Source organism: Plecotus auritus, assembly GCF_963455305.1.
Source record: "Plecotus auritus genome assembly, chromosome: X".
NCBI lineage: Eukaryota > Metazoa > Chordata > Mammalia > Chiroptera > Vespertilionidae > Plecotus > Plecotus auritus.
Genome location: NC_137784.1, coordinates 76,383,972 through 76,407,952, shown reverse-complemented (window position 1 = coordinate 76,407,952; position 23,981 = coordinate 76,383,972). Strand labels below are relative to the sequence as shown.

Here is a 23,981-nt window from a genome sequence, read left to right as displayed (position 1 = left end):
TCATGCCTCCTTTGTAAAATATTAATTGCGCATATTGGTTTGGGTCAATATCTGTATTCTCTATTCTATTCCATTGATCTATATGTCTGTTCTTGTGCCAGTACCAGGCTGTTTTGAGGACAGTGGCTTTGTAATACAGCTTGAAATCTGGTATTGAGATCCCTCCTACTTTATTCTTCTTTCTCAGGATTGCTGTGGCTATTCGGGGTCTTTTTTTATTCCAGATGAATTTTTGGAGAGTTCTTTCTAGGTCTGTGAAATATGCTGTTGGTATTTTAATGGGGAGTGCATTGAATCTATAGATTGCTTTGGGTAGTATGGACATTTTGATAATGTTGATTCTACCAATCCATGAACATGGTATGTTCTTCCATCTGTTTACATCTTCCTCTATCTCTTTTTTCAGTGTCCTGTAGTTTTCTGCTTATAGGTCTTTTACCTCCTTGGTTAGGTTTATTCTTAAGTATCTTAATTTTTTTGGTGCGATGGAAAATGGAATTGCTTTTTTAGTCTCTCTTTCTGTAAGTTCACTGTTGGTGTATAGAAATGACATAGATTTCTTGGCATTAATTTTGTATCCTGCTACATTGCCGAATTCATTTATTAAGTCTGTTAGTTTTTTGATGGAGTCTTTCGGGTTTTTTATGTACAATATCATGTCATCTGCAAATAAGGACAACTTTACTTCTTCTTTTCCAATTTGGATGCCTTTTATTTCTTCTTCTTGTCTAATTGCAATGGCTAATACTTCCAGTACTATGTCAAACAGGAGTGGTGAGAGTGGGCATCCTTGTTTTGTTCCTGTTCTTAGGGGAAATGGTTTTAGTTTTTGCCCATTGAGTATGATGTTAGCTGTGGGTTTATCATATATAGCTTTTATTATGTTGAGGTATGATCCTTCTATTCCCACCTTGTTGAGAGTTTTTATCAAGAAAGGGTGTTGGATTTTGTCAAATGCTTTTTCTGCATCAATTGATATGACTATGTGATTTTTATCTTTCATTTTGTTTATGTGATGTATCACATTTATTGATTTTCGGATATTGTACCATCCTTGCATTCCTGGGATAAACCCTACTTGGTCAGGGTGTATGATCTTTCTGATGTACTGCTGGATCCGATTTGCTAGAATTTTGTTGAGGATTTTGGCATCTACATTCATGAGGGATATTGGCCTGTAATTCTCTTTCATTGTGTTGTCGTTATCTGGTTTTGGTATTAGGGTGATGCTGGCTTCATAGAAGGAGCTTGGAAGTGTTCCTTCCTCTTGAATTTTTTGGAATAGTCTGAGGAGGATAGGTTTTAGTTCTTCCTTGAATGTTTGGTAAAACTCTCCTGTGAAGCCGTCTGGCCCCGGGCTTTTGATTGCCGGAAGCTCTTTGATGACTGCTTCAATTTCTTCCATAGTTACTGGCATATTGAGCTGCTTAGATTCTTCCTGATTGAGTTTTGGAAGGTTATATTTTCCTAGGAATATGTCCATTTCCTCCAGGTTGTCCAGTTTGTTGGAATAGAGTTGTTCGTAGTATTTTTTAACAATCCTTTGTATTTCGGCGGGATCTGTTGTTATTTCACCTCTTTCATTTCTGATTTTGTTTATTTGGGTCCTCTCTCTTTGCTTCTTGGTGAGCCTGGCTAGAGGTTCATCAATCTTTTTATCCTTTCAAAGAACCAGCTCTTGGTTTTGTTGATCTTTTGTATTGTTTCTTTGGTCTCTATGTCGTTTATCTGTGCTCTGGTCTTTATTATTTCCTTCCTTCTGCTTACACTGGGCTTTTCTTGTTGCTCTTTTTCTAACTCTTTGAGTTGTTGGGTTAGGTACTTTATTACCATTGTTTCTTGTTATTTGCAGTAGGCTTGTAGAGCTATGAACTTCCTTCTCAAGACTGCTTTCGCTGTGTCCCATAGATTTTGGATTGTAGTGTTTACATTGTCATTTGTTGCCATGATGTTTTTTATTTCTTCTTTGATCTCTCTGGTAACCCAGTCATGGTTTAATAGCATGCTGTTTAGCCTCCATGTGTTTGATTTCTTTGGGTTGTTTTTATTGTAGTTGATTTCCAGTTTTATGCCACTGTGGTCTGAGAAGATGCTTGATATGATTTCTATCTTCTTGAATTTGAAGAGACTTTGCCTATGTCCCAACATATGGTCTATCTTTGAAAATGACCCATGTGCACTTGAGAAGAATGTATATTCTGTGGCTTTGGGGTGAAATGTTCTGAAGATGTCAATTAATTCCATCTGGTCTAGTGAGTCATTTAGGATTGATGTTTCTTTGCTGATGTTTTGTTTAGAGGATTTGTCCAATGGTGATAGTGGGGTATTAAAGTCTCCTACTATGATTGTATTGCTGTCAATCTCTCCCTTGATATCCTCCAGGAGTTTTTTTATGTATTTGGGTGCTCCTGTATTGGGTGCATATATGTTTACCAGAGTTATTTCTTCTTGTTGGATTGCTCCCTTTAGTATTATGAAGTGGCCTTCCTTATCTCTTGTTATGTCCTTCACTTTGAGATCTAATTTGTCAGATATAAGTATTGCTACCCCAGCTTTTTTTTCAGTTCCATTTGCCTGGAAAACCTTTTTCCATCCCTTCACACTCAGTCTGTGTGCCTCTTTTTTTCTGAGGTGGGTTTCTTGTAGACAGCAGATATATGGGTCATGTTTTCTTATCCAATCCATTACCCTATGTCTTTTGATTGGGGCATTTAATCCGTTTACATTTAAAGTTATTATTGATAGGTACTTATTTGTCGCCATTCCTATTCTTTAACTCAGTGTTCCTTCTTTGCTTCCTATTTCTTTTTTTTTACAGCAGACACTTTAGCATTTCTTGCATTGCTGGTTTGGTGGTAATAAATTCCCTTAGTCCTTTTTTGTCTGTGAAGCTCCTGATTTCACCTTCAATTTTGATTGATAGCCTTGCTGGGTACAGTATTCTTGGATTCAGACCCTTCTTTTGCATGACTTTGTATATTTCATTCCATTCCCTTCTGGCCTGATGAGTTTCTGTTGAGAAATCAGTTGCTAGTCTGATGGGGGTTCCTTTGTATGTAACTTTCTGTCCCTCTCTGGCCGCTTTTAAGATTCTTACTTTGTCGTTGGTGTTTGCCAATTTAATTATAATGTGCCTTGGTGTCGGTCTTTTGGGGTTCATTTTGCTTGGGACTCTGTGAGCTTGTTGGATTTGTGTGGGATTTTTCTTCCCTATATCAGGGAAATTTTCTGTCATTATTTCTTCAAAGAGGTTTTCTATTCCTTGCTCAGCTTCCTTTCCTTCTGGAACCCCTATTATGCGGATGTTGTTTTGTTTCGTGTTGTCCCAAAGTTCCCTTAGGCTCTCCTCCTGCCTTTTAATTTTTTTTTCTAGAAGTTGCTCTACTTGGGTATTTTTTCCCATCTTGTCTTCTAGCTCACTGATGCGGTCCTCTGCTTCTTCTAGTCTACTCTTGATGCTTTCTATTGAGTTCTTTACAGCAGCGATGTCATTTTTCATTTCTTCTTGGTTCTTCTTCATTTCCTCTTGGTTCTTGCTCATATTGTCGAATTTGTCTTCCATTCTTTTCAGCCACCTTATGACCATTTCTCTAAATTCTTTTCTGGAAGGTTGCTTGCTTCCATTTCGTTTACTTCCTTTTCTGGTGATGCCTGCTTTTCTTTCATATGCGGGCTGTGTCTTTGTCTCCCCATGGTCTCTCTTCTCTGGGTGTCTGGTTATGTAGTTCTCTCTCCTGCGTCGATTTAAAGGCACAAAATACAGCACTACCAGGTACAACACACAAGGCACTGAACAGAAATGTATTCACGATATTAATAACCTCCAATAAAGGTGACCACCAGAGAAAGGCAAATCAGGGGATAGTAGAGAAAGAAGAAGAGGAAAAAGAAAGAAAGAAGAAGAAGAAAAAAGGGGGTGTCAAAATGAAATTGGGAAAAGGGAAAAAAAAGAAGAAAATAAAGTAAGAGAGACAAGAAAGACACTAAGAGAGAAAGGGAAACAGGCTATATATATAGGGGATAAAACTCCAATAGAACAATCACTTATCCCAGCAAATGCCAGCAACAAGTACCTGGGGATTAATACAAACTACAACAACAACTAATATTGTGTGAGGCAAGGGAAAACAGAAGCACGAAACAAACAAAAAAATAAACAAAAGAAGAATAAGCAAAACAATCTCACAAAAAAGCATAAAAATTCGATATAATGTACATTCAAGTGAACAACAACAAAAGGACAGAGAGAAAAACAATTTTTTGGATAGTTAAGACAGCGAAGAGAGAGGTGTGTATGGACTTGGAGCAGGGGATTGGAGATTAGATATATAAGTAGGGTGAAATTTTAACAGGGGGTAAACAGAAAGAATAGGGAAAATCTAAAGCAGGAAAGGGGTAAGATAAACAGGACACTGAAAAGGGAAAAGTGAGGAAGAGAGTGATGGCCTAAAGGTAGATTTGAGATAGAGTAAAATGATGCTAAAGGAAAGATAAAAATAGAATGTAGAACATTAATCCCAAAACAAAATGAAGAGAAAATGAAATGACACTTAAAAAAAAAAAAGATAAAATAGCAGTAGTAATAATACAGATTGAAAATAAAAATGTAATAATTAAAAAGGTAAAATCAAGTGAGGAAAAAAAATTAGTTTCTTGAGTAAAAGATGCCAAAAATGAAAATAAAAAAATAAAAAATAAAAATAAAATGTGGAGTAGTGAAGGTCATTCACTTCCTCTGTTGTTCTGTTTGGCACGCCTGTTTCTCAGTCCGGACAGTATTGCAGTTCCCTGCGTTCCACTGCTCTTCAGTGATGTAAGTCAGTTCTGATTTTAAGCAGGCGGTGTGTCTTAATTCGTATTCCGTTATTTTTGATTACACAAGAGTCAATTTGTGATTCAGCCCCTGAGTGGCAGTGTTTCTGGATTGACTTCCGGGTTTATCTATGGCCTCTCTAGGGAGTGTTAGAGCCTTCTTTCCCTGTGGCACTCACTACAGGTTTGTGGGAGTGGGCTGCCTCAGAGCTGGCTCTCCGATGGTCACTCCCCGCTCAGATCCCCAGGTTCCAGAAAAACAACTTTCCCCTGCAGTCTCCCAGGGTGTCCCCAACTGGGTGATCCTATGAATTGGGCTTAGTAATCAGAAGCAAGAATTTCAAGAGGAAAAAGCCCAAGTGTGCGCACTCCGTGGCTGAGCGTAAGTCTAGCACACCCCTGAAATTCTTAGGGTGTCCCTGCATGTCAGATCAAAATGGGTTGCTTTTTAGAGAGCCCTTCTGTTAGCAGCTCTGAGGACCCCCTTCCACATTCACAGATCACGCCAGCCCCAACAGCCACGGATTTTTCTAGGCACAGACTTCCCTGGTCCTCCAGCTCCCGCAAAACGCGTGTTCCTCTCTCGCGCTGGGACCAGAGACCTCACCTTATTCCAGGCGAAATCTGACCTTTCCGTGGTGGAGTGTAGAGCTCCTCTGAACCCTTGTGTTTGCGCCAATTGGGGAGCGGTGTTCTGGGGCTCGCAGCTGTTCTGTGGGTGCCGCAGTTGTGGATTCTCAGGCTTCCCATAAGCTCCACTTTCAGGTTCCAGATGGCGAAGACTCCGTGTCCAAGCCCGCAGCTCCGGGATGGGACCCAGCCGCAGTTGGGGCTTCCAGGTCAGGGGAACCCCGTCTAGTAGTCTCCCACCTTCTTCTGGAGTTCAGCTGTCCCCCAACTTGCCAACAAACACTCTTAGTGCGACCCTCAGCTGTTCTTTCTTTCTGCTCCGGGACAAGGCTCGGAACAAGTTTGTCTATTCCGCCGCCATTTTTCTCCCCAGAAATCTGCTTTGTTTTCTACTTCACAACTATTATTTCAAAGCTCATTTTCCCAACCCTGGATTTTATTTATTTTAATTAAATTTTATTTTTCAATTACAATCTACATTCAATATTATTTTGTATTAGTTTCAAGTATACAGCACAGGGGTTAGATATTCATATACTTTACAAAACATTCCCTCCAATATTTCCAGTTGGACAGGGTGAAAAAGGTGAAGGGATTAACAAGTACAATTTGGTAGTTACAAAATAGTTATGAGGATGTAAAGCAAAACTCCTTAAAAAAAACTTGTGTTAAAAACAGAGACTTGCCTTATCTTCATGGGTTCCTTGGGCTAACTCTGGGTACCTGGGAATTCTAAATCAGGTTCAACTTAGCATGAGCCTGCTTTTCATGGCATGGCAGATAGCTAAGACTCCTGGGGATCCTCACCATCTTACGTTAGCCCTGGATATCCAATATACATACAAGGCAGATTGATAAGATGAAAACTTGCATTTAAACATTTTGTTTTACAAGGTGGGAATAGAAGGATCATACCTCAACATAATAAAAGCTATATATGATAAACCCACAGCTAACATCATACTCAATGGGCAAAAACTAAAACCATTTCCCCTAAGAACAGGAACAAGACAAGGATGCCCACTCTCACCACTCCTGTTTGACATAGTACTGTAAGTATTAGCCACTGCAATTAGACAAGAAGAAGAAATAAAAGGCATCCAAATTGGAAAAGAAGAAGTAAAGCTGTCCTTATTTGCAGATGACATGATACTTTACATAAAAAACCCGAAAGACTCCATCAAAAAACTAACAGACTTAATAAATGAATTCGGCAATGTAGCAGGATACAAAATTAACTCCAAGAAATCTATGGCATTTCTATATACCAATAGTGAACTTACAGAAAGGGAAACTAAAAAAGCAATCCCATTTACCATCGCACCAAAAAAATTAAGATACTTAGGAATAAACCTAACCAAGGAGGTAAAAGTCCTATACGCGGAAAACTACAGGACACTGAAAAAAGAGATAGAGGAAGATGTAAACAGATGGAAGAACATACCATGTTCATGGATTGGTAGAATCAACATCATCAAAATGTCCATACTACCCAAAGCAATCTATAGATTCAATGCACTCCCCATTAAAATACCAACAGCATATTTCACAGACCTAGAAAGAACTCTCCAAAAATTCATCTGGAATAAAAACAGACCCCGAATAGCCACAGCAATCCTGAGAAAGAAGAATAAAGTAGGAGGGATCTCAATACCAGATTTCAAGCTGTATTACAAAGCCACTGTCCTCAAAACAGCCTGGTACTGGCACAAGAACAGACATATAGATCAATGGAATAGAATAGAGAATACAGATATTGACCCAAACCACTATGCTCAATTAATATTTGACAAAGGAGGTATGAACATACAATGGAGTCAAGACAGTCTCTTCAACAAATGTTGTTTGTAAAATTGGACAGATACATGCAAAAAAATGAAACTAGATCACCAACTTACACCATACACAAAAATAAACTCAAAATGGATACAGGACTTAAATATAAGACGGGAAACCACAAAAATACTAGAGGAATCCACAGGCAGCAAAATCTCAGACATATGCCAAAAGAACTTTTTCACTGATACTGCCCCTAGGGCAACGGAAGCCAAAGAGAAAATAAACAAATGGGACTACATCAAAATAAAAAGCTTTTGCACAGCAAAAGAAACCATCAACAAAACAACAAGAAACCCCACTGTATGGGAGAACATATTTGCAAATGTTATCACTAATAAATGTTTAATCTCCAACATCTATAGGCAGCTTATACAACTTAATAAAAGGAAGATAAATGATCCAATAAAAAATGGGCAACAGACCTAAATAGAATCTTTTCGAAAGAAGACAGAAGGAAGGCCAAGAGACACATGAAAACATGGTCAAAGTCACTAATTATCCGAGAGCTGCAAATCAAAACGACAATGCGATACCATCTCACACCTGTCAGAATGGCTATCATCAACAAATCAACAAAGACAAGTGTTGGCGAGGATGCGGAGAAAAAGGAACCCTCGTGCACTGCTGGTGGGAATGCAGACTGGTGCAGCCACTGTGGAGAACAGTATGGAGTTTCCTCAAAAAACTGAAAATGGAACTCCCATTTGACCCAGTAATCCCACTCCTAGGAGTATATCCTAAGAAACTAGAAACACCAATCAGAAAGGATATATGCACCCCTATGTTCATAGCAGCACAATTTTCAATAGCTAAGATTGGAAACAGCCTAGGTGCCCATCAGCAGATGACTGGATCAGAAAACTATGGTACATCTACACAATGGAATACTATGCTGCCATAAAAAGAAGGAATTACTACCATTTGTAGGCACCTGGATGGAATTAGAGAACATTATGCTAAGTGAAATAAGCCAGTCAATGAAAGAAAAATACCACATGATCTCACTCATTTGTGGATAATAAAAAAACATTATAAACTGATGAACAAAAAGATAGATACAGAGGCAGTAAAGCATCAAACAGACTTTCAAATTACAGCGGGAAGGTTAGGGAGAGGTTGAGGAAATAAGAGATCAACCAAAGGACTTATATGCATGCATATAAGAGTAACCAATGGATGCAAAACATTGGGGGGTGAGGGCATGTATGGGAGTGGGGTGGGGGGGGCAATGGTAAGACATGTACACATATAATACCTTAATAAAATAAAAAAAATTAAAAAAAAAGAAAATGAGAAAAAAAAAAAAAAAGAAAGTAACATGGACTAGTTGCCTCCTGCAGCCACCCGGACTGGTGGTCAGTCTTGCTACCTTTGGTGTTGTCCCTCCAACCAACTGAACCACACACTGACCAGGGTTTTATATGTTTTCGTTTACACACACATATCCACAAAAGGCACAACCTGGACTTAATGGGCTATCAGTTGAAAAGTCTCCTGATGTTATCTGCAATCAAAGATAGTGTGTTTTTTTTTTTTTTTTTTTATCTAGGGACCACATTGATTAAGAGGAAACATCTGAAAGCTCAGGGACACATGCATTTTTGCCAAGTTCTGTTTCTGGAATCTTGAGGGCTTTGGAAAACTACAAAGGCCTTGTAATTTATGGGATCAATTGGGTTTAGACAAAGCGCAATACCTGCAAAGATACAGAAATCTTGTGTGCTATGGTTTTCTGAAGACTAACCATTTTAAATGTAAAATGTGTGGAAATGTCAAAAGAGAGTGGTGTCTAACAGCAGGTGATAAAACCCTGTAAACCATGTTCAAATAGCTCACAGTGATGTTTGAAAGGGGTTTTGTCATATGTAGTTTATTGAGGACAATGCCTGGAAAAAGCTCCTGGCCAAGAAATTGTGAATCTGACATCAGTTTTAATTTTACAGTTTAGTCCCTGTTTCTTTGAATGCCAATCCAATTTCAGGCCAACTTTGAGAACTTCCCTTCCTATCGATTCTCTCTTCCTTTACTCACTTTCTACTCATCCAAGGATGCTTCTTGGCCCCTTCTTGTTAAGTGTCTTAATCAGACTGCTTACACAGAGTTTTCTTTTTCTCTCTCACATCTATCTCAGGTAAACCAATAGAAAGCTAGAAGGCAAGGAGTGCTTCTAGCACAAATCAAGGTTGAGAAGGGTAAAGAGTGGATGGGAAAGGGAAAAGGAAGATATATGGCACATTCCCCATAATGCTATGCAGTGAGGAATTTAGTGTTATATTTCTGTATTTTCTTCCAGAATGTTACCTGCAAACTGCAGGTGTACCCAAGGCATATATTGGAGTCCCAGGTTAACAACACAAGACAATTTGGAATATTTTTCTGGATGGACTCCCTTCCTGCTATGTTTGTTTCCTTGCTATCAGAACAAGGAAAGCCAACAGTAGTACTTTGCCCTTGCTGCACCACTCTTTCTTCATGATTGGTTTCTGTGCTCCTGTCTGATATCTACGCTTGCAGTGCTTTTAGAGCAATATCAAGCAGGGCATGAGGCTGTGGCTCAAAGAAAGTAACACAGAAAATGAACAAGGTACTGAAGCAGTGTGTACAGGAAAATGAGCATTGGCGTCTAAACCATGCATAGTGCTTTAATTTTCCACACAAATTGTCCTAGTATTTTTAGCACCTAGTATGGTGCCTTGTCTATAAAAAGTGCTGATACACATTTATTGAATGAATGGATGAAATAAGATGAAGAAAACCTCAGCATTTTTCCATTGCAAACTAGCACTAAACTTTCCTTCAAGCCAGAAATTTCTGACTTTTAATGTGCATTAGAATCACCTGGGAGGCTTGTTAAATGCAATGTCCCTAGTTCCATCCCTAGAGGATCTCCAATTTTCACAGATTCCCAAAATTATTGTGATACAGGTGGTCCAGGAACCACTTTGGGATCTTCCCAATATTTCTTAAATATAGTTACAGTACTCTTTTTTACGTTCATTCCCTTCTAATTTTTACTTTCAGATTCCATTCCCCGGGTATGTGGTGTCACCTATTAGGAAGATATGACCTGTTTCCTTTCAGATTATTCTGTCTTTTGGAAATATTTTTAATATTTTAAAAGGAAAATGCAGGTCAGGATTTGAATAATGTTTATTCAGCAAACATTTTCTGAGTAACTATTATATGTAGAGTCTTGTTGTAGGTGTTTTCAAACAAATCTGTCCCTCTGTTGACTACCAGGGCAATAATAGAAACATTTGCATTTCCAATGCCAGTACAAACAGATATGCCTAATTTATTGTCCCACAAAAGTTGGTTTACAAGTTGTCTCCCAAGAAGTACATAGGTAATAAAGCAAGTGCAATCAGCATTTTAAAATGCCTGGCATAAATTGTTGTTTTGGGTGAGTATCCATTTACCAGGCTGTTTTAAAATATGTAGCATCTTGCTCACTGGGTCTGAAACTGCCTTACACAAATTCATTCATTAAGCCACTAAATGTCCTTACAGTATCAGAGTAAGTGATACTTAGTTTGTCAGATGGGCAAACTGATCTTTAAAAGAGTTAACTATTCCAAGGTTTGGGGGAGATGTATATACTCTTTTCCTTTTTCTTTTGAAAATACATAACTTTTCATGCTTACACTACCAGTCCCTTAATTCCTAGTAGCCAATCCTTCACTATTTTATTATTTCTGTCCTTTCTACCTAAAAGTAAAAAGCCCTGAGATGGTTTATAATATTCAGATGCATATACAATAGAACAATCAAATTTAAAAAGGCAGATCCAAAACCAATTAGGAGAAGCTACATCCCTGGCACCCAACTCACTGCAATTAAACATTATATTTACCTTGCAGCTCTTGGAACGGCAAGACAAAATGGTAAATGTACCTGGGCATATAGTCTCATTTTTCAGTAACATAAGAATACACATTTGACAGGAGAATTTTTTTTCCTATTCCTGAATTTTAGGGAAAATGAACATAGTGGACAAGGTCTGACTATAGTTTATGGAAGATGTAGAAACATTCTTTAAACACACATTTTCTACATCAATCCTATAAAAAGACTATGGATATAATATTTAATTATAGCTAAATGAAAACATTGCCATATCGACTAATGACTATATTAAACAATAAGCATGTATCGACCATTTATGTATACCTGGTACTTCGTGAACAGTTCCTCATTGAGTACTCACGATGGTCTCATGAAGGAGTTTTTAGCAAATGTATTTTACAGACAAGGAAACCAAGGCTCAAATACATTAGATATCTGGCCCAGGGCTCCATTGATGAAATTGTAGACTATGGATTAACACTAGTTCTAATGACTCCAAGTTCAGTGTTCTTTTCACTACAGTATGAAAATTTAACATGTCCCAGGAACAGAGTTTAAGGAACCTAGAGCAGTTGTTCTCAACTTGGGGTATCATTTGACACTATCTGGAGACATTTTTGGTTGTTGCTTCTGGGAGGGGCACTACTGGCATTTAGTAGGTAGAAGCCAGTGATGCTGCTAAACATCCTACAATGCATAGAGCAGCCCTCCACAACAAGGAATTAGGCAGTCTAAAATGTCAACAGTGCCAAGATTGAGAAATTTTGCTCTAAAGGATGGTTAATTGCCCTCAGACTATATCTCTCACTAGCATGTATCTTTTTTTTTTTTTTAATCATGTATCTTAAGCAAGTTTTGGCAACTGCAGAAATGCAGTGAATTCTGGCTTGAAATCTCTGACTTAAAGTAACAATTTTGTGGCTGTGGATTAAAGAAGTTTCATATGCTTCAGATATCATCAATGCATATAGAAAAATTAATATTTGCTATAAAAATGTAGAAGCTTATAATATTATCCAAACAGGTAATTTCCTTTCTTCTAATATGTGGAATTGCATGTGGGCAGGACCATTTTTTTTTTCCTGAAAAAACAAACTTTGAATCTGTTCCATCTGTTAGATTAGTATTTATAGGAGGCCCCAAAATCTGTGCCATAAAGATAGAAATGGTGGCCAACTTTAAACCATGTGTTTCCAATTAGTCTTCTTGACCATAAAAGAGTCATAGAATGATTTTTGAGTAGAGCTACATTCTGTTGTGTCCACAGGGCTGAGTAGCTGCATGACATAATTTGGAGGAGCTGAGTGAGCTGCCCTATTGAATGACTTTAATTTTAATACAGTTGATGATCAGTTATCCTTTCTGACAATAATTAGCAAACAGTTCAATGCTTCACTCTCTCTTGCTCTTCATTTTTCTTATAATTATGGCTTTCCAGTTACTTCCCTTTTGATCTTTTCTCTTTCATATTCAGGGCAGCAAGCATTTTACATCTAGGTTGGTCATATGCTAAAAATCTGCTGTGATTTCTTTAGACCAAGTGTGGAAAATGACGATGTATCCCTTGTATCCATGGCATAGCTCTTCATCATATGTACTGAATGTTCTTATCAAAGCCTCAGAGAGCTAAGCTTATGGATGTTCAAGGTTGAGCAGATCAAGCAAGTTTGCAGTGTCATCTCCACAGGGCTTCCTTTTCAGAGGTACAGTAGGTCTGTTGGGACTTGTCCTAATTCACAAGCGTGCCACCTTCCTTTGTTGAGACAACAACACATTTTCTTGAGTATGCCTTTGCTGCTTCCTCACTGACTAGGGAATGGATTCACCATTCATTAGGTGTTTTAGATGCATAATTTATGGCCCCTGGTGCAGCACAGCTGCAGATTCTGTCAGAACATACAAAGTATTAGAAATAGGAGGTGGGACCTCTATGAATAAACCTTATGTATTATTGTCTAGTTCATGAGAAATGGTGTGAGCTTTGTAGATAGTATGCTTAGTGAATTGTGTGGCAGATTGATTGAACAAGTGCAAGAAAAATTTATCCACAAACTCTTGAACTGAAAGTTTCCATGTTCTCAGCATAACACCCAAAGTTTTGTTGGAGCCCACTTTCTGGTTCACCCTGTTGTCTTACCTTCCAAGCACCATGGCTTTCCTCTTCTCAGCTCCTGCCTCTCCTCTTTTTCTTGTTCTTTGAATCTATCCCTCTTTATTTCTCATTTAAAACTGTCCTGAGATCTCTGATCCTGATAATCCTTTCTATTTTAATTGTATTACCTCAATTACTGCCACTTTCATTTTTACAGTTGATTAGTAGACATCTTTGGAGAAGCAGTATACATAGTAGTTAAGGGCCCAGGTTCTGGAGCTAAACTGCCTGGGTTTCATTGTAGATCTATATTTTTATAGGCTATGTGACCTTGCACAAGTTATTTAACTTCCGTGTGCCTTTGTTTTTTCATCTGTAAATGGGAATATCTATTAACATATTTTCTCTTACATATCTATTTATATACTTTTCTCTTATAGAGTTGTGATGATTTAAAAAGTTAATTCATGTCAAGTACTTACAATACTGTCATATGCATGGTAATTCCTCAGTAAACATTAACTATTATTATTTTACTTTGATTATATAATAAGAGAAAGAAAACTTTCTGAAATGATTATATTCTTTTCAGGTGGTTGTTTCAGATTTTCAGCTTCTTCTGACTTGCCTATAGTAATGCACTGAAGATAAGTGAATGAAAGTATTAGCGGCATCAGCATCCAAGAGTGGGAACCTCCCTGCAATGTTAAGTTCCATTATCTTTAACCTGAAATTTCTCTTCCTTCGACCCTGTTGAGCAATCCAGTCACTGTTGTCCTCACCACAGAACTGACATCATCTTGGCTCTGAAAGATTTTTAAAATAATGTCTATCACAGTTGTAAATTATCATTCTTTCTTTAATCCAGCAGCTCCACCTTCAAGGACTTAGAGGGCAACAGCCTGAAGGATAGCGGACATGAAGAGAGCGACCAGACTGACAGTGAGCATGATGTTCAGCGAAGCCTGTATTGTGATACTGCTGTGAATGATGTACTGAATACCAGTGTGACCTCCATGGGATCTCAAATGCCTGACCATGGTAAGGGCTGTTTGGATGTAAGTTGCAACTATAGATGCTAAAGAAATCAGAATGTTTGTAGGCACATTGTACAACTTTATTATACTGAGAGTATTGTCAAGGTGCATACGGTGTTCATGCCCTTCAGCAGCCTCTACAGGGTTTGGAGATGTCCTGATACATTTCCAGACCCATCTTTACCCTCCCTGGATGGATTTCCTGGGATTGTATAATATTCAGGCATTTTAAAGGCTGACTCTCTCTATATACAATTTCTCTTCAATTAATAACTGTACTGAGCACATGGGAAATGATCAGATGCCTTCTTACCAGGAATAAGTGTCCCTTTTTGCTTTAGTATATGAATGAAATTGAACACTCAAGTTGCATAGAACACAGTACTAATGAGACCAAAGAGGTGGATGTTATTTCCATATCAGGCTGGTTAACTTTACCCAGAGAGAGACTCTGTTCTCTGACCACAGATTGCATATTCTTTGCTAAGGAGGGGAAGTACCAGATATTCTATTATGTTTATGGAACTGCTTTGCCAGATCTCTTTGGTTACCACAAAAATCCATGCCATTGGTCACAGGAAATTCCAGGGTAAGAAAACATTGCTGACTCAGTTTAACATTTGGTGGATATGAAAAACACTTCAAAGTACATGTACTTAAAAGTAAATGTCAGGTAGCATACTCATGTATGAAGAAGACTCTATTTTTGTGACCTCAGCCACACGTGCTTTAGCAAGAAGAGCTATTTAAAACTGTGTTAGGCATAAATCAGGCTACAAAAATATTAGCAGTGTTCAGCTAAGGCAGAATGTTCGGATGGACTTGGGCACAAATGTCATTTTCAATATTTTACTGATGCAAACATGGTAGGCGAACAGCCTGTCTTTTTCAGTTAAGAACTATGAATTCAGCTTGGTGTTTAGGCTCAGTGAAGCTTCAGAATGCTTGGCTACATCTTAGACTCAAGCTCAGCTGGAAGCCCCACTGCTAAAAGACTTAAAGATGAGAAAACAAAATATGGTGATTATGTGCTGGTCTTCAGCTGTTTCATTTCACTGTAAACATCATTAAATGCTTTTGTTTTGGTCTTGTAAATGAATCCAAAGGAAAAAAATGCATGATCCACAAAACAAAATGTTTTCCATAGAAAAAAATTATTCACTGTATATTCTATTAAATTTTCTAATCCATTCCTCCCCAGTAGATCCAAGTGTCAAGGTCTATAATATAGAGAGGTCACTACTGATTGTGCACTGCTGCCTTCCCTAATTAATGAGTAGTGACATCCTCAGAGATAATATACTTTCTGGGCAACCTTACTAAAGCTAAAAAAAATAAACATTTATATAATTGAAAAAGAAACTTTATCAGCAAATTAGCAATGTGTCACAGGACACAGACTGATATGTATCATTTACTAGTCTTGTGTCTCAAAGAAAAGCTATTTCATTTATATCAGAAAGGGTTTTAGTTAGATGCTCTCTAATATTAAATGACTTTAGGAAAGGAAATATTCATAATTGATTCTCAGTTTATGCTTAGCTAGAACATCTGTTTTAATTTTTGTCACATTTCTCTAGGAAAACAATATCAGTTGACTACAGCTAGTTTGCTTCTGAGGGAGTGTTCCTTATAAATGGGATATATAGTATATAATGTATATATATATATTAGATTATGTAATAATGAGATTATTCTAAGCAAATGGGGAGCAATATCTCAAGATACTTTTTTTTACATTTGTGTGCAAGTTTTTATTTCTTTAAATATATTTTATTGATTTTTTTACAGAGAGGAAGGGAGAGGGATAGAGAGTTAGAAACATCGATAAGAGAGAAACATCAATCAGCTGCCTCCTGCACACCTCCTACTGGGGATGTGCCTGCAACCAAGGTACATGGCCTTGACCGGAATCGGATCTGGGACCTTTCCGTCAGCAGGCCAATGCTCTATCCACTGAGCCAAACCGGTTAGGGTGTAAGTTTTGTGTAGCATGCATTTTCAAATCATTTGGGTAAATATCAAGAAGCACAATTGCTGGATCATATGGGAAGAGTATGCTTAGCTTTGTAAGAAACTGCCAAACTGTCTTCCAAAGTGGCTGTATCATTTTGCATTCCCACCAGAAGTGAAGGAGAGTTCCTGTTGCTTCACACCCTCACCAGCACATGTTGTCACTGTTTTGGATGTCAACCATTCTAGCACATATCCCATCATTGTTTTCATTTGCAATTCCTTAATAAAACAAGATGTTGAGCCCAATTTTATTTGAAAGGGCATCAAACAAATTATGGTTATTCAAACTGGCACATTTGACTGATATTTTCCCAAAAATGAAAGGAGTGAGCCTGTTCCTTCAAGGAAAACACTAGTCAGTATTTGTTGCCTTTGATAAAATGAGAACTTTCAAGTGAAAATTAAAATTTTTTTTTTTTTTTTACTTAGCGTAATGCTTTTATTTATTTTTTTAAATAAATCTTTATTGTTCAGATTATTACTATTGTTCCTCTTTTTTCCCCCATAGCTCCCCTCCACCCGGTTCCCACCCCACCCTCTGCCCTTACCCCCCCACACACTGTCCTCATCCATAGGTGTACGATTTTTGTCCAGTCTCTTCCCGCACCTCTCACACCCCTTTCCCCCTGAGAATTGTCAGTCCACTCCCTTTATATGCCCCTGATTCTATTATATTCACCAGTTTATTCTGTTCATCAGATTTTTTATTCACTTAATTTTTAGATTCACTGGTTGATAGACATGTATTTGTTGTTCATAATTTTTATCTTTACCTTTTTCTTCTTCTTCCTCTTCTTAAAGAATACCTTTCAGCATTTCATATAATACTGGTTTGGTGGTGATGAACTCTTTTAGCTTTTTCTTATCTGTGAAGCTCTTTATCTGCCCTTCAATTCTGAATGATAGCTTTTCTGGGTAGAGTAATCTTGGTTGTAGGTTCTTGCTATTCATCACTTTGAATATTTCTTGCCACTCCCATCTGGCCTGCATAGTTTCTGTTGAGAAATCAGCTGACAGTCCTATGGGTACTCCCTTGTAGGTAACTAACTGTTTTTCTCTTGCTGCTTTTAAGATTCTCTCTTTGTCTTTTGTCCTTGACATTTTAATTATGATGTGTCTTGGTGTGGTCCTCTTTGGATTCCTCTTGTTTGGGGTTCTCTGCCCTTCCTGGACTTGTAAGTCTATTTCTTTCACCAGGTAGGGGAAGTTTTATGTCATTTCTTCTAATAGGTTTTCAATATCTTGTTCTCTCTCTTCTTCTGGCACCCCCATAATTCTGATGTTGGTACGCTTGAGGTTGTCCCAGAGGCTCCTTACACTATCATCAAATTTTTGGATTCTTTTTTCTTTTTGCTTTTCCGGTTGAGTGTTTTTTGCTTCTTTGTATTTCAAATCTTTGACTTGATTCTTGTGGTCCTTTAGTCTGCTGTTAGGTCTCTGTATAATATTTTTTATTTCAGTCAGTGTATGTTTAATTTCTAGTTGGTCCTTTTTCATATACTCGAGGGTCTCGCTAAATTTATTGGCCTTTTCTAGGAAATTCTTGAAAAACCTTATAACCGTGGTTTTGAACTCTATATCCAGTCATTTGTTTTCCTCCATTTCTTTCATTTGTGATCTGTTTCTTTGTCTCCACATTTTCGCTGCTTCCCTGAGTTGGTAGAGTAGCTTTGTGTGCTAAGTGTCCTATAGGGTCCAGTGGCTCAGCCTCCCCAGTTACCTGAGGTGGACACTCTTGGTGCACCCCTTTGTGGACTGTGTGCTCAGCCTTGTTGTAGTTAAGTCTTGATTGTTGTTGGTATCACTGGGAGGAATTGACCTCCAGGCCAATTGGCTGTGAGGATCAGCTGTGTCTACGCTGGCAGAACTTCTGTTCTGGAGACAGCCTTATGAGACAAGACTTGCAAAATTGCAAAAGCCTCTGTGCTCAGCTTGGATGGGGCGGAGTTTTAGGGCAGAGCAGACAGCCTGGGCTTCCCATCAGCCCTGCCCTATGAGGCCCCTGGATCTCAGTGTCTCATGGTAATCACTGCAAGCACCTCTGAGAGAAAGCCACCCTCGAGTTTCGCCTGCTGCCAGACAGTCCTGTTTCTCCTCGAATGAGTCTGGGTTCCCAGAAACTCACCCGGAGCTGGAGTTCAGTGCAGTCGGGAGTTTCCGTCTCCCTCCCACTTTAGAAAGTCAGCCGCGCACTCGGCCATCTATGCACTGAGCAGTCAGTCTTCTCTGTGTGCACCCGCCTCTGGACCTCTGCCTTCCGCAGCTCCCAAGTCTCAGTGTGCTTTCTCTTTTCCTGACAGTCCAGATTTCCCCCAAATGAGTCTGGTTTCCCAGAGTCTCACCCGGGAATGCAGTTCAGCGCAGTCAGGAGCTTCCATTTTCCCCCTGCTTTAGAAAGCCAGCAGCGCACTGACCCGCCTGTGCATTCAGCCACCCTTTCTCTCCGCGTGTGTGTCTCCGTACCTCAGCCTTTTGCAGCTCCTCTGAGTCTCAATGTGCTTTCCTCTTTCCTTCTAGTTGTAGAATTTCCACTCAGCCAGCTTTCCTGTGCTTCTGGCTGGTGTCCATTTTGTCTTTTAGTTGTAGTTTTGATATTGTTGTGCGAGGCAGCAGTTTAGGTGTTTATCAATGCCGCCATCTTGGTTTTCTCTCAAGATTCTTCTACAAAAAAATGTAGATTATGTAGAAGATGATTATATACAAACACAGTTTTTGTTCCATTTTGGCAACATTTTCACATTTTGTTTCTTAATATTATATTTTCATGTGTGTATCTTCATTGTTTCCATTTGTCTAGCAGTGGTTAAACCTTGAACCAACACCTGGGCTTGTTTTTTCTAATTTGGTTGAATCATTAAAGTTCAGGTACAAAGGGAATTCAGGTCTTGTTTATATCTCAGGCTCTTCCTTATAATATCCGAGTACTTCTGAGCTTTCCATAATGATACTTAATTATTATATCCGAAATGAACTCTAAGGTAGCTACCCAGACTGTGTCACCAATTTGCTTGGGTTGATTATTGCTATCTCAAACAATAGCAACAATTTCAACAATTGACATTTTATAGCATTTTACTATCTCAAACCTGGATTCACATAATAAATGTTTTTCCTTTTATCCTAAGGCACGGTGGTTTAAAGGCAAGCACTGAGTTAATTTACCATGCATAGCCTGATGTTGCAATCATTCAATCTAGAATAGTTTTAGTTAGATTCAGTCCAGGGCAGTATGGTGTATCATTGTTATTGAGGCCAACCAATTTAGAAAGTTAAGGAGGAAAAAGTGGAATCTGCTCTGGACTGAGACCATCACTGAATCTTTAGCCTCAAAGATTCCTAAAGGGGAAACAAGGTAGTCCCAGGTCTCTTTGGCTCATTGATACTGTGATTGGCATCTCAAACCCAATTGCTCTAAAATCCTGAGGGTTTCAGAGCTTAACTATTCTTGAGGTTTGAATGGATGTCTCTGGAGAAGAGCAAGGGTTATAATAACCTTGTCAGAGTAACTCTGATCTTGATAATATTTCTTCTGTTTCTGTCAGAAGCATTTCAAAGTTGGGTCAAATATACCCAATAGAATGTACCTTACATCTTTGTTTTGGGGAGTTTAGCTCACCTTGGATTTCATGTTTGTAGCTCTCTCTCTGATGTTTCTAATTTGGTTATTAGTACAGCATATTTCTTTGCACATATATAGACACATGATTGATGGGAAACCTTAGAATTTTTGAAATGCAGATAATTTTATGCAGCTGGAGTGGGAATAGGTTGTTCAATGAGATAATATTGTGTTGCTAGTGGTTGAAGAAAAGTTACGAACTATATCTGTTTTAGCTTTCTGAGACACATATTTCATGCTTCTTTACACTGCCAAAAGGTTTTTTTGAGGGGGTGGCTTTGTTCTTACAACTATAGCAGAAGAATGCTCGGTGTGAATGTCAAGGATGCTTTGTGACTCTTAGAGTAAAGACTTAAATCCCTTAATTTTCAGCACCTCTTCCCTGAGAACACATTTCTAGGGATGGGAACCCAGAATCAATATATACAACCTAGAAAGGAGAATGTCTGGAAGGCTTTTGTATTCAAAGGTCAAAGGTAGGGGTTTAACCACTTGTCTTTGGATTGTTTTGATTGCTTCCACCAAACACACCCCTGAGCTGGGACAGGGTGGAGATAAGAGGGAATAAGAGGAATCTATGCTTTTTGGATTTTTATCAATCCTTGTGTTATTCTCTACATCCCTAAAACCAGGTGAGTGGGTTGATGAACTGGTTGAGCTGAATTTCCTAGTTGCCAGGTGACTGAATTATAATATCATTTGTCATCTGCAGTGCCTTTGATTTAATATGTCTCAGTTTGTCCCCAGTACCATAGTTCTTGTTCCCAGAAAAGAAGGTGATGGAAAATTCTTTATCTTATAATTTCTACTGGCATATGACACTATTTGGAATGCTATCACTCTGTAGCTCTCAGAGTGCCTTGAGAACAAGTAAATGTTGTCACTCAGCAAATTTTACCACCTGGTTTATTTTCTGAGGTGATTTTATGCTGAGTTTGGGTGTCACATTCAAATATTTTAACCAATGCTTTCCTTCCCTGAATTCAAGTTCTTTGGTAAAATTATCACCTTCTGGCATGAACAAGAATTTCATCTAATGTAATTTCTGCAATCTCTAAGAACAGTAACTGATAAGTAGGGTGGTCAGAGATGCCAGAGGCTTATGGGTTTGTTGCACAATTGGGGATATCACTGGGCTTGAATCTCTTCCTATCAGGGTAATTTCTGGGTTGAGTAGTGCTGGGGTTAGTAGGCTTCTGTCTTCTCCTTGCTTCTTTGCATGACCCTTTGTGATGATGTATATTATTGTTATGCTTACTTAAATATATGGTTCTGATATGAAACTTAGTTTTATGGAGATCATGTCCTAGCACTATACATACTAGTACCAAGCCCAATTAATTTGTTTCAAATCACAATCTCTCTTACATTATGATTTGAATTATTGATTATAAATTCATTAGCTGAAAAGATGGCTCTACTTGTGCTAATATGCACGTAATTTGGAGTTCATTAAAATACTGAATTGGTTTCCCTCCCATGCTAATTGATACCAAATGAGAGCAACATACAGAAATTTGCAATAACGTTTATCTGCTGTTCACATCCAAATGCACCCAAATGCAATATAATAATTGCTGTATTTTGCAAAGTGTAGGTTCTTCTGCATTTTACTAACTTGTTTATTTGCTAGTTTCACCACCTGAATATCATTTAACATGTTTGTTGTGTAAAACATGGATTTGAATAACTTAATCTGTGTCTAATGCAACTGTTATTACAAATTAGCCAAGGAAATGTTCTGTAGGCTGCATACTATGCATATTCTATTTTCAACCACAGGTGTATTAAGATATTTACACTTTCAAGACTATACCAACAATGTGTAATTTCATTTCCTCTAGTCTTTTAATGAAAGTATAATTCAGTGATTGAACATCCCTTTCTTATCCCTTTGTCTATTCCCCTGACTCACCTTACTAAATTTCCAAATACTAATTTCAGCTAGTTTCTTGGCAAAATAGGGAGTTCTCAATGGACAAGATTTTGTGACATTGCAAAGTAGTGTGCTGCAGGGTTCCAGAAATGGTAGCATGTACCAGATGTTCATAGAATAATTGAAAATTTCATTTTATCAGAATAGCACTTTCTGTCAAAAAGTTTTATCTTTACTTCAGCAAAGAGGTTGACTAGTTCCCCCTGGACCTGAATTAGCATATTTGAGGCTAGATACACTGTTCTGCAATTCATGTGGTTATTTTCCCCTAGTTTTTCTCATATAGAATCTTTTGAAATGTCTTTAGCTTCTTGCAAATGTACCAAGTGAAATATTTAATTGTTTGAAGACAAGTATGTATATGGTGTATCTATATGTGTGACTTACAGCTTTTTTTTATCTTGCCTCAGGTATACAGTATTCTAATATCAGGCAGGGACAATCCATATCCACATATACATCATTCATTTATTTAAAAATATTTTTAAATGTCCACTATGTGTCTAGCTCTGGGAATTGAATGTGTCAATTACTGCTGTTATTGAATGTGAATGTTATCATTTTAGCTTTGCTTATCTGGGGTTTGCTGAGATGACTAAGATCAGCTCAATGATGAAATGAGTAATTCTTTCTTATTTTAGATATCATTATAAGAATAGAGCTTGGGACTATTAAAAACCTAATTAATATTGTGCCAATAAAGAAAAGGAAATGATAAAATAAGACTTTTACAATCAAGAGGTTATTTTTATTAACAGTATCATGAAATATTCTCCCTTGATGTTCTAATTTGAACAATGTCACAATGGTAAAAAAATTTTTTTTAAATCTATCTTCTCCGAAGTTGAACTCCCTGCTCATTTTAGTTAACGTCACCATAAAGTGGTAGGTTTCATCTCTGACATGTCCAGTTACCTTGTTTAGAGGCACTCAGTGGTACTCAATGCCCACTTTCTCTTTTCCTCTGATGTCTAGGAACTTTATCCATTCTTAGTCTCAGCAATGGCTGGATAGGTGTGAAGAAAGGTGACAGGTGAAAAGGAGGACCTATGTAATACTTTCAACAATAAAGATTAAAACAAATAAAGGTGACAGCTAGATACTTTTGTTTATTTCAACTACATTGCTGACCCAGATAATTGGACTCCTTCCAAAGCATTATTTACATTTTATTGGCAAGATAGTTGCTGGAATAAAAAGTCATTCTTAACTAATGGAAACAACCATGCTGTTACCAGTAGTTTGCTAACATTATTTTGGCATGGATCTTTTGGTCAGAGAAATATTGTCAAGACAGTTCTGTTCATTGACTTTGAATTAGAAACAATATTCCTCTTTTTTAAATTAAACTGTTTTTCTTGATCCACTTGGAACTTTTAGTTGTATCATATTCAGTGTGTATTTTAAAATTTATTATTATTAATAATTATCTGTGGTCATAGATTCATTATTCATAAAGAGAATAACTGCCAGGTGGGAGAACCAAGATGGCAGCATAGGTAAACACCTGTACTTGCTGCCTTTCACATCCACATCAAAATTACAACTAAATATCAGAACAACTATAATCCAGAACAATGGGAAAGCTGGTTGAGTGGAAGTACTACAATGAGAGAGGTAAAGAAGAAAGTGCATTGAGACTGGTATGAGGTGTGGAGGCCCAGAATGGGCTGGCACCCAGTGTGCTGTTTTTTTAATTGGGAGCGGGGTACAATCTCCCACTTGCTCTGAACTCCAGTTCCAGGTGAGACTTTGGGGGACCCAGACACATACGGGGAGAAACTGGACTGTCTGGCATTGGGGCAGGAATGCAGGAACGTGAGGGTGGCTTTCTTTCCGATGGAGGTGCTCACTGTGGTCATTGTTCCTGTGCTGGGCCCTCCCTGGTGCAGGGCTGACTGGAAGCCATTGCTGTTTACTCCACCGTGGTGATTCCCTGAGACCCCACCCTATTTACAACTCCACACAAGCTGTGTGCAGCAGCTTTTGCATATGAATGGCCTGTCCTTTCTCAGCTAAAACCTGTCAAACAGGCAGCAACTGGGTCAAAGCTATAAAAAGAAGACCCAAGGCCAGCAGCAGCAGCCTGCCTTACTTCACAACTGGGCCTTGTCTGGACACTTCCAAACCCGATACAAAGAAGAGGAATCTGCA

The 23,981-nt window shown here is 38.2% G+C and overlaps 1 protein-coding gene across 1 annotated transcript in view; it reads left to right on the top strand.

Annotated features, from left to right (window-relative positions):
- The window catches only part of PCDH19 (protocadherin 19), a 162,152-nt gene that overhangs the window by 74,380 nt on the left and 63,791 nt on the right, over window positions 1-23,981 (top strand). The window contains exon 4 of the mRNA XM_080652159.1: window positions 14,088-14,260. Within this exon, the coding sequence (XP_080508285.1) occupies window positions 14,088-14,260 (173 nt within the window). The remainder of the gene's footprint in view (window positions 1-14,087; window positions 14,261-23,981) is intronic.